Source organism: Tursiops truncatus, chromosome 3, assembly GCF_011762595.2.
Source record: "Tursiops truncatus isolate mTurTru1 chromosome 3, mTurTru1.mat.Y, whole genome shotgun sequence".
Taxonomy (NCBI): domain Eukaryota; kingdom Metazoa; phylum Chordata; class Mammalia; order Artiodactyla; family Delphinidae; genus Tursiops; species Tursiops truncatus.
The window spans coordinates 97,563,220-97,576,339 of NC_047036.1; the positions used below are offsets into that span (position 1 = coordinate 97,563,220).

At 42.1% G+C, this 13,120-nt stretch overlaps 1 protein-coding gene and 1 long non-coding RNA gene across 3 annotated transcripts in view; both read right to left on the reverse strand.

The window, feature by feature from the left end:
• Positions 1-4,530, reverse strand: part of DTWD2 (DTW domain containing 2) — a 102,490-nt gene extending 97,960 nt beyond the window's left edge. The window contains exon 1 of one of the 2 annotated variants that reach the window (XR_004525853.2): positions 4,244-4,530. Coding sequence is in view for 1 of the 2 variants with exons in the window: in XM_019940873.3 (XP_019796432.1) it covers positions 4,244-4,461 (218 nt within the window). In the remaining variant the exon portion in view is untranslated. The remainder of the gene's footprint in view (positions 1-4,243) is intronic. The other variant, XM_019940873.3, reaches the window with a different exon arrangement.
• A 385-nt stretch (positions 4,531-4,915) lies between these two features.
• LOC109550804 (uncharacterized) overlaps positions 4,916-13,120 on the reverse strand; it is a 61,661-nt gene continuing 53,456 nt past the window's right edge. The window contains exons 4-5 of the long non-coding RNA XR_012330826.1: positions 12,275-12,524; positions 4,916-5,032 (exon numbers count right to left, since the gene is read on the reverse strand). This is a non-coding gene — a long non-coding RNA (uncharacterized lncRNA). The remainder of the gene's footprint in view (positions 5,033-12,274; positions 12,525-13,120) is intronic.

Here is a 13,120-nt window from a genome sequence, read left to right on the forward strand (position 1 = left end):
ATAATCCTTACAACTTTGTACTTTTGTAAGAAGAAAGCACTGGAGAGAGAAAAATTTCTGTCTCAGGGCCTATCTGTGTCAGTTTGTGTACATGTTCTCCCTGCTGTCTTCCTCCCTCAGACAAATTAAAAAATACTCTGTATTTAGACATTATTCCATTATTCTTATGATCAATGAATTTCAAGTGGTTTCTAACTCTTGTCCTCAGGCAGGAATATAAACAGAAGATATAAAAAAATAATTAAGATGTCTGGCATTTTACTGGAATAAGGCCCTAACTCTTCCCAGTCAAGCCTTTTACCATTGTATCACCATTCAGTTTGCATTTTTCTTAATATATAAAACAGAGTACAAATTGTGATAAAAGCCACCTATAGAAGTCAAGTTGTAACCTCCATTCAAATATAAAAATACTTCAGTGGCTGTTTTGTTGGGTTCTAGTGTTTTAGGCTCAAACTCCCTAACACAGTTTATTTGGCCCTTCCCAGTGCAACCACCATTGATCTCTGCAGCCTCGTCTCTTCCTTTCTGCCAAGCTCTCCAAATACACTGTACTCTATACAATGTACTCCTGTACATGCTGTTCCTTCTAACAGGGACACACTTTTTATAAAATCTGTATCTTGCAATAACAAATTAGTTTGGGATCTTTTAAAGAATATTTCGTTAATGTTTAAGATATGTTGTATTTCTAACGAGCAAGATTCTGCTGAGAAGTTAAATTTAGTTTGCACTTCCTGAACAAAACCAATCTCTAGAACTCCTTAGGCTGTGACAATTATAGTAATGTGTTTAGAGAAATGAATAGTGTTTTAAATAAATGGCCAAATAATTGTGACTTACTGATCACTCAAATCTAAGAATGCATTTTAATTTTAAAAACTATTATAAGCATAAAATAAAAAGTTCACTCAGGGAACTAATTAAAACCCTAACCGCCTAATAAAATAAAATATAAAGAGCTATAAATATTATATTGATAACACCTAAATATTCTCCATAATTCTAGAACTGCACTCTAACCAATTAAAACAAACAAAATGCACAGCATGCCAAGGGAAAGAGTCTTTAAAAGGTAGAAAATTTCACTAGAAAAAACAAAGTGCAGAAATGTCAGAATGAATTATAATGCTAAAGGATTAACTAAATGAAACTGAAAACAAGCTAAAATCCAGCAAGTCATTTTTACTTTTTAAACAGTAGATCAGGTTAGAGGGTAGAGAGGGATGAAAAGGCAGAGCCAAGAGGACTTTTAGGGCAGTGAAAACACTCTGTATGCTATCAATACTATAATAGTAGATATATGTTATTACAAATTTGTCCAAACTCAAAATATGTACAACACCAAGGGTGAACCCTAATGTAAACCATGGACTTTAAGTGATAATAATGTGTCAATGGAGTCCATCAATTGTAACAAATGTACCACTCTGGTAGGGGATGTTGATAACTGGGAAGCTATGTATGTGTAGGGGCAGAGAGTATATGGGAAATCTCTGTACCTTCCTCTCAATTTTGCTGTCAATCTAAAAGTGCTCTAGGGCTTCCCTCGTGGCGCAGTGGTTCAGAATCTGCCTGCCAATGCAGGGGACACGGGTTCGAGCCCCGGTCCGGGAAGATCCCACATGCTGCGGAGCAACTAAGCCCGTGCAACACAAGTACTGAGCCTGCGCTCTAGACCCCACGAGCCACAACTACTGAAACCCGCGCGCCTAGAGCCCATGCTCCGCAACAAGAGAAGACACCACAATGAGAAGCCTGCACACCACAACTAGAGAAAGTAGGGCACAGCAACAAAGACCCAATGCAGCCAAAAATAAGTAAATAAAATAAATAAATTTTAAAAAAAATAAAATAAAAGTGCTCTAAAAAATAAAGTCTATTAGTGGGGCAGAGAGGAGGAGATAAGAAAAATTATAAATCTTTGCTAGCCATAGAAGACTAATTTTTAAACTATTATAACTAGCAGTTCTGAGTAGACTAAAAACTACATGATAAAGCTAAATACTAATAAAGCTAAATACATGATAAAGCTAGCATAATTTAGCTCTGGATTTGTATTTGAAATACTTTTCTTTCCACCTCCTAGTGAGAGCCCTTCGAAGCATTTTTTTTTCCTTGGGGGGCTGTGTTGAGTCTTCGTTGCTGCGCGCAGGCTTTCTCTAGTTGCGCGAGCGGGGGCTACTCTTCGTTGCAGTGCACGGGCTTCTCATTGAGGTGGCTTCTCTTGTTGCGGAGCACGGGCTCTAGGCGCATGGGCTTCAGTAGCTGTGGCTCGCGGGCACTAGAGCGCAGGCTCAGTAGTTGTCGGGCACGGCTTAGTTGCTCCGCAGCATGTGGGATCTTCCTGGACTGGGGCTCGAACCGGTGTCCCCTGCATTGGCAGGCAGATTCTCAACCACTGCGCCACCAGGGAAGCCCCGAAGCATTCTTAAGTGCTATCTCCTAACAACTTTAAACAACTTATTTAAATAAATTGTATTCACACACCCCGTCTGTTCCAACACACAGTCTCTTTTAGACACAAATTATTCACCCTCGTCAAAGGTCTACTGAGTATCTACTGCACATAGTACATTCAGAAAATATAAGAAGATCCTTACACTCAAGATCCTTCCTCTGAGGTCTTAGAATTCAGCTCTGGGAAAAGGTCAAAATGGCCCCGGTAAGAGACTCCAAGTATGCAAATGCTAAAGACAATCAACCAGCCGGTTCTTCTGTTCCCCTTCTTGGAACACTTCTCTCTTGGCTGAATCCTTCTTATCTTTCAAGTCTCAATATAAAGGCTATCTCTTCACAAATCTTTCCTGACACCATCCTGCTATTTTCTATGGCGAAATCCCACTTCTTTCATTGCTGTTCTTTTTTTTCCAATCTGTAGTTACATATTTAGTTGCTTGTTTACTGGTTTATCATCTGTATCCAATAACAAACTGAACACTCTATGTGGACAAAGACTCCACCGTATTACCAGTAATTAGCAAAGCACTCAGTACTCAATGATTAAATGAATGCGTACATCTGGTGCTCAGGAGAAAGGTCTGAGCTAGAGATACTGGAGTAGAGGTGATAACTTAGCCATGAAAACTGGTAAGATCACCTGTGAGAAGTGTATGGGGTTAGAAGAGAACCTAGAACCAAGACCTTGAGGTAGCCCAACATTTAGAGTTTTAATAGAACAGGCAAAGAAGACTACGATACAGAAGTCAGATAAATCAAAGCGAAACCAAAGAGACAGTGTTTCAAGGAGTGAGTATTTCAACTGCAGAATTCTGCCAAGAGGTCCAGTAAAAAGTGAACAGAAAAGGATCCATTAGATTTCACCTCATTAAGGTTAATGGTGACTTTAGTGAGAGCCATTTCAGAGCACCTAGGATCTGAGGACAAATTACAGAGTGATTCCCAGGTGAGGAAGTAGAGACACTACCTAATTGTTAAAAGTGTGAAGGACAACAGAGAGGTAGTAACCAAGAGAAATGATCCTGAACACCCAGGAGGTAAATATAATAGTATATCTGTATAGCATGAGATTCAAACAAGCAGGGAAAGCAATCCTCACAATCCTGAAAGTACACCAGCATAATTCAAACGGTCAAATAATGTTAATTGTTGGTGTTGCTAGTTTAATAAATTGTCTCCCCATTAGACTATAAGTGACCCAGTGAGCGCAGAGATAACGTATGTTTTATCCATGCCTAGGTTTCTAGGAACCTAGAACAGTGCCTGCCACACAGTAGGTGCTCAATAAATATTTCTAAGTGAATTCATAATTCTGAATACAATGTCAACTACTGGAATAGCCACCTTGATTGTCTCCTCTGATCCATTTTTTCTTTTTTTTTACTGTGAGATGACTATGTCACATAAGCATAAACGTGTTTTTACAAATATTACTGTCATTACGCCTTACTTCCCCTACCAGACACTCAAGCTTCTTGACAGCGGAACTTCTGTCTGCTCATCCCATGACCCGCTCAGTGTCTTGCAGGAAGAAGTAAGGCTAAATAATCCTGAACCTGGAGAAATGGCTTCTTACGAAAGAGCTGTGACAGGTATTTCACAGTGATTCCAAGGTCAACCAGTGGACCCTGCCGCCCCAAGCGCGGAGAGGCCAGAACTAGCGCTCCCCCGGCCTGGAACCGCAGCTGCCGCCTCCCCGGCAGAGGGCGCGGCAGCCACCGCGATACACATCCCCCTCCAAGTCGGCCGCCGGCCTCAGTCCCCGCCCCCGCCCGGCGGTCACCTGCAGCGGCTGCACTCGGGCCTCCGCTCAGCCGGCTCCACTGGCAGTTCCCACAGGCCGTCCGCACTAGCCCCGTCCGCCTCCGCGTCCAAGGCAGTCGCCGCCGGGGCTGAGCCGCCCTCCCGCCGCTCCTCCTCGTCCGGTTTCTGAGACCTAGAGGCCCCGGGTAGCCGCGCGACGGGGTCCCTGGGTGTTCGCGCCTCTTTCTGCAGCTCCATGGCAGGCGCTCAGGTCCGACCGTCACATTGAAGCCCCGCTGCCGCCAGGAGGCGCCACAAGCTGGAGAAACCAGCCTCCGCCGCCCGGCGCCACGCACGCACGCCACGTACGGGGGGCGGGTCTCCGAAGCCCAGGCTGGAGACCCCGCCCCGCAGCGGACAAGGAATGAACCCATTGGTCTGTGCCCTGTGGGCTAGTTCACCTAGAACCCGGAAGGGAAGTGTGGATCGTCCTGGGGAGCAGGCGAGCTTAGGAAGGCGTCTCGGGGAGAAGTAAAGGAATCTCCTCTGAAAACACCTCAGGTGGCAAACTTGAATGTACTTTCCTTGTTTTCACCACTTTAAAAGTGAAAATATAATGGAATTCTGCGTTTTCCCCCTTAGGATGGCAGTTTAAGAATTAGCTCCGTGACCGCGCGCAGTAACAAAGACGCAATGCAGCCAAAAATTAATTAGTTAATTAATGTAAAATTTTTTTAATTAAAAATTTTAAAAAAGAATTAGCTGGGTGAGTGCACACAGCAGTCTCAGCATCTGATGTACTTGATCAGCTTGTGTACTTGTTTCAGGCCTACAAAGGAGAGGTTGTACCGATTAAAAGTTGAATTCACGGCTGGTCTGTTTCAGCGGCTTTCTTGCTCTAGAAGGCAGGGACCTGTGTCCTGTGTCTTGTACTTGGTATTTCTACTCGTCATCAAGAATACTGTTTTACGCTAGACACTAAACATTTGTTGAAATGCGGTTTTTAAATTGTCCGAGGCCACTAAGATCAAAGTAAGAGAGCTGAGATTTCATGTATGAGGGGAAAAGTAAGCCACAGAAAGATAACTACCTTGCCCAACTTTTTACAGCTCTGGAAAACAGCAATATAGCCCGCAGTTTTTTAAAAGCCAGAATGAACTTTACGTCAGAATGAAAGTGGCACTACTTCTTGCCCTATATCGGTGCTGATTGTTTTCATTTAATACTTTGTTACTTCTACCAACATTCATCGTTTTAAACAAAAATATTAAGTTTTTACCAGTCATATGAGCTAAGTTTTGCAATCATAATTATCTTGATTCTAGAGCTATGAAAGTTTAAATAAAAAACAAAGTAGATTTATCACTAACAGTAATAGAGCCCGTGAGCCATGGCCGCTGAGCCTGCGCGTCCGGAGCCTGTGCTCCACAACAGGAGAGGCCACAACAGTGAGAGGCCCGCGTTCCGCAAAAACAAACAAACAAAAACAAAAAGTTCAAACCAGAGATTCCTTATAAAAGTTCAAGCAATACAGATTTAAAGGATCCTATATGGTTAGTCACTACTCTTGATAGACTTATACAAATAATCAGGTCAAGTTTATTAAATCTAGACTTACTTTGCAAACAAATTAGTCTTAATTCGGCTATCTTTGTTAACAATTAGGATGAGATTTTACAGAGAATAGTTACGTTTCAATTACATTATAATACATACTTGTAGATATTAGATTTTTTTGCTATTAACTTTCCTTGAGGTTTTGTAATTTACCTAAAAACTAGACTGAATTTTTTTTTAGTTTTCTCCAATATCTGGCTACAACTCTCTAAACTAACTTTTCCAATTTCTTCCCATCCATTTGACTTGGAATCACTGAGACCTAAAACTTTTCCTGAAGCCCTGCAAACTGAAGCTAAACGACTTGATATAAACTTCAGAGAAGTTGCCACAACAGCTTATATTTAAATAATCCTTGTGCCTGTTACTGTATGTCACTCAGAAAGTTTACCTGAACACCCAATGACATCATCAGAGACGTTTCAAACTGCAAAAGATGCTTGGACACTGATATCTAGAAATTCTCTTGACTGACTGCCCCTGGGCTAAAAAACTGGTTTATAATCTGCTCCAATTCTTAACCTATGTTTTTCTTTTGTTTCCATAGAAGTGCCTCTTATTAAATACCCAATTCCTTGCACCATAGATCTGGCTTTGGGAGCCCAGATGCATTACTGAAATGAGATAACTGTTTAAATGACCTGTTCTCAGAACTAAGAAACTGGTTCAATGAAATGGAGGACTCTGCTAACCTGTTCTCTCTCTCCACTGTCACCAGCTCAGATTTGACTATGTGAAACTTCCAGGAAGTTTCAGAGGAGGGAACTGTTGGAGCCCAGAGTAGGTTATGCAAAGTGTGCCTCAAGGGCATATTGATTATTTTGAATTAAAATTACTTAAGAAACAGCCAACACAAGAGGGACACTCTGACCTTCCTGTCTCCCTGAAGGCAGGAAGTCAGTGTTTCATGTGAAAGGTGCACCCCTGCATCTGGAGGTAGAAGGACACCCTTGTTGTCAAAGATAAGGAATTCCAGCCTAGAAGCCTGTGTAAACAAACATTGTTACTTCTTTAATTTACTACCTCAAGCCAAAACTCTGTTTAGATTCTTCACTAATAGGGCATTCAAAACCTACACTTCATTGTCCTGCCAATTCCTCACAAAGTCACCTAGCAAGTATAAAAAATGCCTGCTTTGGCCACTTCCCATGTCTCATTTCTCTGAGACCTCCATGCACATGAATTAAAATTGTTTCTTTTTCTCTGTTAATCTGTCTGTGTCAATTATATTATTAGTCCAGCCACAAAAATTCAAGAGGGGTAGAGGGGGAAATATCCCCCTCCCCAACTGGTTCTTTTTGGCTGGGCCTGAGAATTAAATCGACATAAGACAGATCAAAAGGAGAAAAGAAAACAAATTTTTTTAATGCAAGCTTTTTGTCACACGAGACCCTTCATAAGGAATAAGATCCAAAGATATTATGACACCAACTTGTTTTTATATTAGGTTGAACGAAGAGGCAGTTGTGGAAAAGTGACTCAACAATGTGGGCAAGCTAAAGGAAGATAGGAATTATTTTAACAAAGTCTGTTTGGATGATAGCATTCTCTTGATCTTAACTTCCTGTCCTTGATGATTAGAATGTACCTTCCTTCTGGTATAGGGAGGATATTGTGGGACTCGAGGGACATTGTTCCAGCTAATGATTAAGAACTCTCCAGACAATAGGGGCTTCTTAGACAATGGGTGAATTTCCAGGATGTCCGGCCCCCTTCCGAGAAGGAGGGAGATAACAAAATGTAAAAAAGGTGTCTGTCAAAGACCAATCAGGCAGCTGGGGACAAGTTCCCTCTCTGGTCCGAGCCTAAGCCGGGACCAATCAGCAGGAGAACACAACCAAATCTATAATTTACATACGGGGAAGTGGGAACCTATAAAACTGACATATTCGCGCCCGAAAGGGTTCCTTCTTCGACCTCCTGCGTGAGGACCAAGGAACCCCGGTGCACCGGCCTTCAATAAACCTCTTGCGTTTTGCATCGACTTCCGACTCTTGTTGTTTCCTGGGCGAGTCGAAACTCCTAGGAGACCGCGCAGGTCTAACAATATCTTTCACATAGGAATTTCACTTCCTGCTTTTAGGGGAAAAAAAGTAAAGTCAGAGTGGTTTTCTTCTATCTGCAGTTTTTCACATGGCTTTAACTCAAAGGAGTCAATATGCCAGAGAGGCATATATTTGGGGAAGCATGTTCTGAACTCATCCCCTTCCTCTATCTTCAAAGCCAGTAATGGCAGGTTTTGAGTCCCTTTCGTGGTTTGACTCTCTCCTGCCTCTTCTTCCGTAGTCACATCTCTCTGACTCACTCTCTGCCTTCCTTTTCCACTTCCTTTTCCACCTAGATAATCCAGGATAATCTCCCTATTTTAAAGTCAACTGATTAACTGCTTAATTCTATCTGCAACCTTAATTCCCTTTTGCTCTGTAAAGTAACATAGTCTCAGGCATAACACCAGGGAGTGCAGAACTTGAGGGCCAAAATCTTACCTTCCATATCTGCACATCTAAATCTATGGATGCAATTCATACAAACTTCACGTGAAAAAGAAAAAGGAAAAACATATACCCGAAGTATTACTGATACTTACACCAAGGTACTGGGATTAGAAGTCTCTGTGTGAGTGTGATTTCCCTCTATCTTACAAATGTTCTGCACAATGACCATGTAAACCACATTTTTAGAAAGAAGAATTCAGAACATTAACAACTAGATATCAGAATATTAAATGGTATGATTAATGGCAAGTAATATAAAGTGGAAGATGGTTTCTATTAATTCCATTCCTTGTTTTCCTTAGGCTACCTTTCCTTAAGACTGTATTTTTGGGTCTTTTTTATGTGAATTAGTAGTGAGTCTAGTGATTCTTTTATTTAATGCAAGTTCCCTAAGTACATGTGTCATGATTATTTTGACATAAATTGTTCTTAAGTGACCCAGTTGATGATAGGGAGGTGATTGCGTTTCCCTCACCCCCAAGTCACTGGACCCTTTGGTTTTCCTCAAGGATCTACTCTAATTTTTATATTTCCTGACTGTGCAGTTATGCTTTCATATTTTCTAAAAATTCTAGGTTTACTTAACTTGGAAATTTATTATCCCTTATCTACACATACAACTTGGATCCTCTGCTCACAGGATTTTTTTTTTTAAAGCATCTTGTTTGCTTAGATTTGTTTGTTTTACCAATTAGTTTTGGAGACACTCATTTTTACATTTTGAATTAAATATCCCTGCATAGAGTTAAATAATTAAAATTTATAAATCCAATTCAGATGACTGGCAAATTTTTTAACTTAACTATTTTTATGGCCAAGAATTACCTCAATTATTAGAAACAACTGAGTTTTAGAGCAGGAAGGGAATGTGAAGATCATCTAACACGGTGCTTTTCCAGCCTGTCTTACATGGGAATCAGAGGAAGAGCCCCACCCAAAGCCAATTAAATCAGAGCCTGGAAAGAAAGAGGGAACCCCAGGCATCAGTATTCTTCTTGCAGCTTGAGTTGAAAACCACTGATCCTAAGATCCAGCTTTTTACAGATGAGGAAGCTGAGGCCCAAAGAAGGGAAATGGCCAGGTAGAAAGTTTAAAACTCCTGACTTCTAACCTAGTGAGTTTTCCCCTGACCTTGTTGTTCTCAATCTTTGCGGTGTCAGGGAACAGAATTCTCCACCCTAAAATGTCTCTTTAGCATGCAGATGATTTCAAGCTGAAAAAATGATCAAGGCCCAAGACTCAGGAAGAAACTTTGATTTTCCCCCTAACTGCCTAAAAGAATGTAGGTAGGGCTTCCCTGGTGGCGCAGTGGTTGAGAGTCCGCCTGCCAATGCAGGGGACACGTGTTCGTGCCCCGGTCTGGGAAGATCCCACATGCCGCGGAGCGGCTGGGCCCGTGAGCCATGGCCGCTGAGCCTGCGCGTTCGGAGCCTGTGCTCTGCAACGGGAGAGGCCACAACAGCGAGAAGCCCGCGTACCGCAAAAAAAAAAAAAAAAAAGAATGTAGGTAGATGACCTGTTCCAGTTACAGATAACTAGGAGACAGGAAAGTCTGTTTGCTAGAATTTCTCTGTGTCCCATTGACTCTGCATGGCCCGGCAAACATTTGTCTGCCAAACATTTGCTTTTCTACCTAGAAGTCAATTTCCTTCTCCCCTTAGAAACCCCAAACCGCCACCTCCAACACGCTCCGTTATGTTCAGCTGAAAATGGTACTTAAGGTGAGGGTTTCAGCCATTTTGGCAAGTTACTCAGTTTTCCTGAGTCTCTCTCATGTATACGTGTTATTAAACTTTCGTTCGATTTTTTTTTTTTTTTTTTTTTTTTTGCGGTACGCAGGCCTCTCACTGCTGTGGCCTCTCTCGCCGCGGAGCACGGGCTCCGGACGCGCAGGCTCAGCGGCCATGGCTCACGGGCCCAGCCGCTCCGCGGCATGTGGGATTCTCCCAAACCGGGACACGAACCCGTGTCCTCTGCATCGGCAGGCGGACTCTCAACCACTGCGCCACAAGGGAAGCCCTCGTTCGATTTTTCTCCTGTTGATGTGCTCGTGTCAATCTTAGACCAGCCTGAAGAACCTGGAGGGTAGAGGAAAATCTCTTCCTCCCAGACAGGGATGCTTAGAACCCTCTTTAGAACATTCATAATTACTTGATAAAGCCCAAAGTTCTACCTCCAGCCTAATGAAGCAGAATCGGTCACTCCCTAGGTAGTTCAGATGAGCACCAAAGTTGAGAATCATTGCATCTTACCTAAAGTGGTGATTTTTCTCATAGGAAAAGAACATAACATAATCATAATTTCTCTCCTCTATCTTTTAAAATTGTCAGTCTATGCTTTTGTTGGCAGATATATATATATTTTTTAATATACTACAATCCTATTTAAGGGGACATTTTCACCACAACAATAATTTGTTACCACTGTTGAGGAGGGAGAAATTTTCTCTACCCCTCTTGAGTTCTTGTGACTGGACTAATAATAAAATTGACACAAGATAGGTTAACAGGAGAAAAACAAACAATTTTAATTAATGCTTATGGAGGTCTCATTGAAACAGGATCTAGGTAGTGACCAAAGCATACAGCTTTTATACTTTTGAGATGAAGAAACAATAAATTTGTGAGGAATTAAGAGGACAAAGAAACTTGGGCTTTGGGTGCTTAATTAGTGAAGAACCTAAACATTTTGTCCTTGGGGTAGTAAATTAAAGTAGTAACAATGTTTGTTTATATAGGCTTCTCCACCCTAAATTCCCTATCTCTGGTGATAAGCGTGTCCTTCTACCTCCAGATGCAGGGAATGCACCTTCCATATGAGAAATTTATTTTCTGCTTTCAGGGACACCCTGAAATGACATCCTGTATGTTAAACAGTCTCTCTAAGGGGATAAAAAAAATCTCAACCTTGAAATTCCTTGAGGAAAAACACCTCCTGATAGCTTTGAGCTGCAGGGCATCTTGATCTAACAAGTCATCTGTTGGCAATACCTCATTTGAGCCAATAACTAAAAGGCATATGCCCCAACCCTAGTTCTCCTTTTAATTCTCTCTGTGTTTTGAATTGAAGTATAGAGGGAAATATGAACTTTGCTTAAAAGCAACCTGGCAATTATGTTCTGCTCTTCATCCTCAAATATCCTTGAGGGAAAATGTTGCAAAAGTAATTATTAAATAACGTTTAGTTTTCAAAGTTGAAGTTCCAAAACCAGTATATAGAGTCACAATCCTTGAGCAGAGAGAGGGGACAGGTTTTGTTCATCTTCCTTACTCAAAGCAACAACCCTGTATGTGAGCTCCTATAGCAACCTGCTAGGACCTTAAACTCAAGACCTGTGCCTTTCATCACCTTATTCTTGATGTAGTGAGCCCATCCATTAACAAGGAGCTTCAAAATGGTGCTAGAATTCATCCTGAGGTGAAAATGAGAAAGGAAGGGTGCAGGGCACAACCTTTAAAAGAATGACATAGCCAGAGGATACGACATAAACTGGTTAGAATCAAATTGGTCTAAGATGGCGGACAAGCTGACTTCCACTAGACCTTGAGCCTCGTTTTACGCTCATTTTAATACATTAGCATATGCTAAATGACACATCCACAGGCACCATGACAGTTCCGAGGCTGACCATAAAAGGCAGTAAAGTGGGCGGTGGCCCAATTCCTGGAAATCCCCACCGCTTCCCCAGAATAGTTGCAATAATCCTCTCACTCATTAGCCTATGAAATTACCCAGCCCTATAGAAACTGACAACCCTGTACCCTGGTGCCTCTCTTGCCTTCTAGGATGGCCCACACTCTGTGGAGTGTGTTTCTCCCATGGCTTCTCTCACCTTCCAAGATGGCCCACTCTGTCTATGGAGTGTGTATGTCCCTGAATAAACCTTTCACTTTACTATGGCTCACTCTTGAATTCTTTCCTGCGAGAAGCCAAGAACCCACATGTGGCAGCTGACTCACCTGAGACCTGGGAAGTGACCATCCTCTCCAGCCCCACTTTCTTTCCTGCAACAAAAAATGGAAACACAGGGGCTTCCCTGGTGGCGCAGTGGTTGAGAGTCCGCTTGCCGATGCAGGGGACACGGGTTCGTGCCCCGGTCCGAGAAGATCCCACGTGCCGCGGAGCGGCTGGGCCCGTGAGCCATGGCCGCTGAGCCTGCGCGTCCGGAGCCTGTGCTTCGCAACGGGAGAGGCCACAACAGTGAGAGGTCTGCGTACCGCAAAAAAAAAAAAATAAAAGCATGGAAACACAAATCATCATCATGGAATTATGGAATTCTAGAACCGCTGGGCTCCTCAGAGATGACCTTGTATAATCTATTTATTTTATAGCTAAGAAAACTGAGGACCACACATTTTAAGTTACTAATGAAAGACCTGACAGCAAGGCAGTACTAGATAGAGCCGAGTCCTTACTTCCTTTCATGTGTTTTCTTAAAGGTACTGTAGGGGAACAAAATTTGCCACCCCAAGATGTCTCTTTGGCATGTGGATTATTTCCAAGCTGAAAACAATGAAAACCCAAAAGAATCAGGAAGAAATTTTGACATTTCCCTTAACTGCCTAAAGAACGCAGAGGACCTATTCCAAGAAGGAAACTACCACTGTAGATAACTATAGTGTGAACTAGGTGTAGTAGACAGGGAGGAATCTAGCAAAGTCGACTTATTAAAATTCCTCTCTGTGCTATCATCAGAAGACCACAAATAACAAATGCTGGAGAGGGTGTGAAGAAAAGGGAACATTTTTACACTGTTGGTGGGAATGTAAATTGGGGCAGCTACCATGAAAAACAGTCTGGAGTTT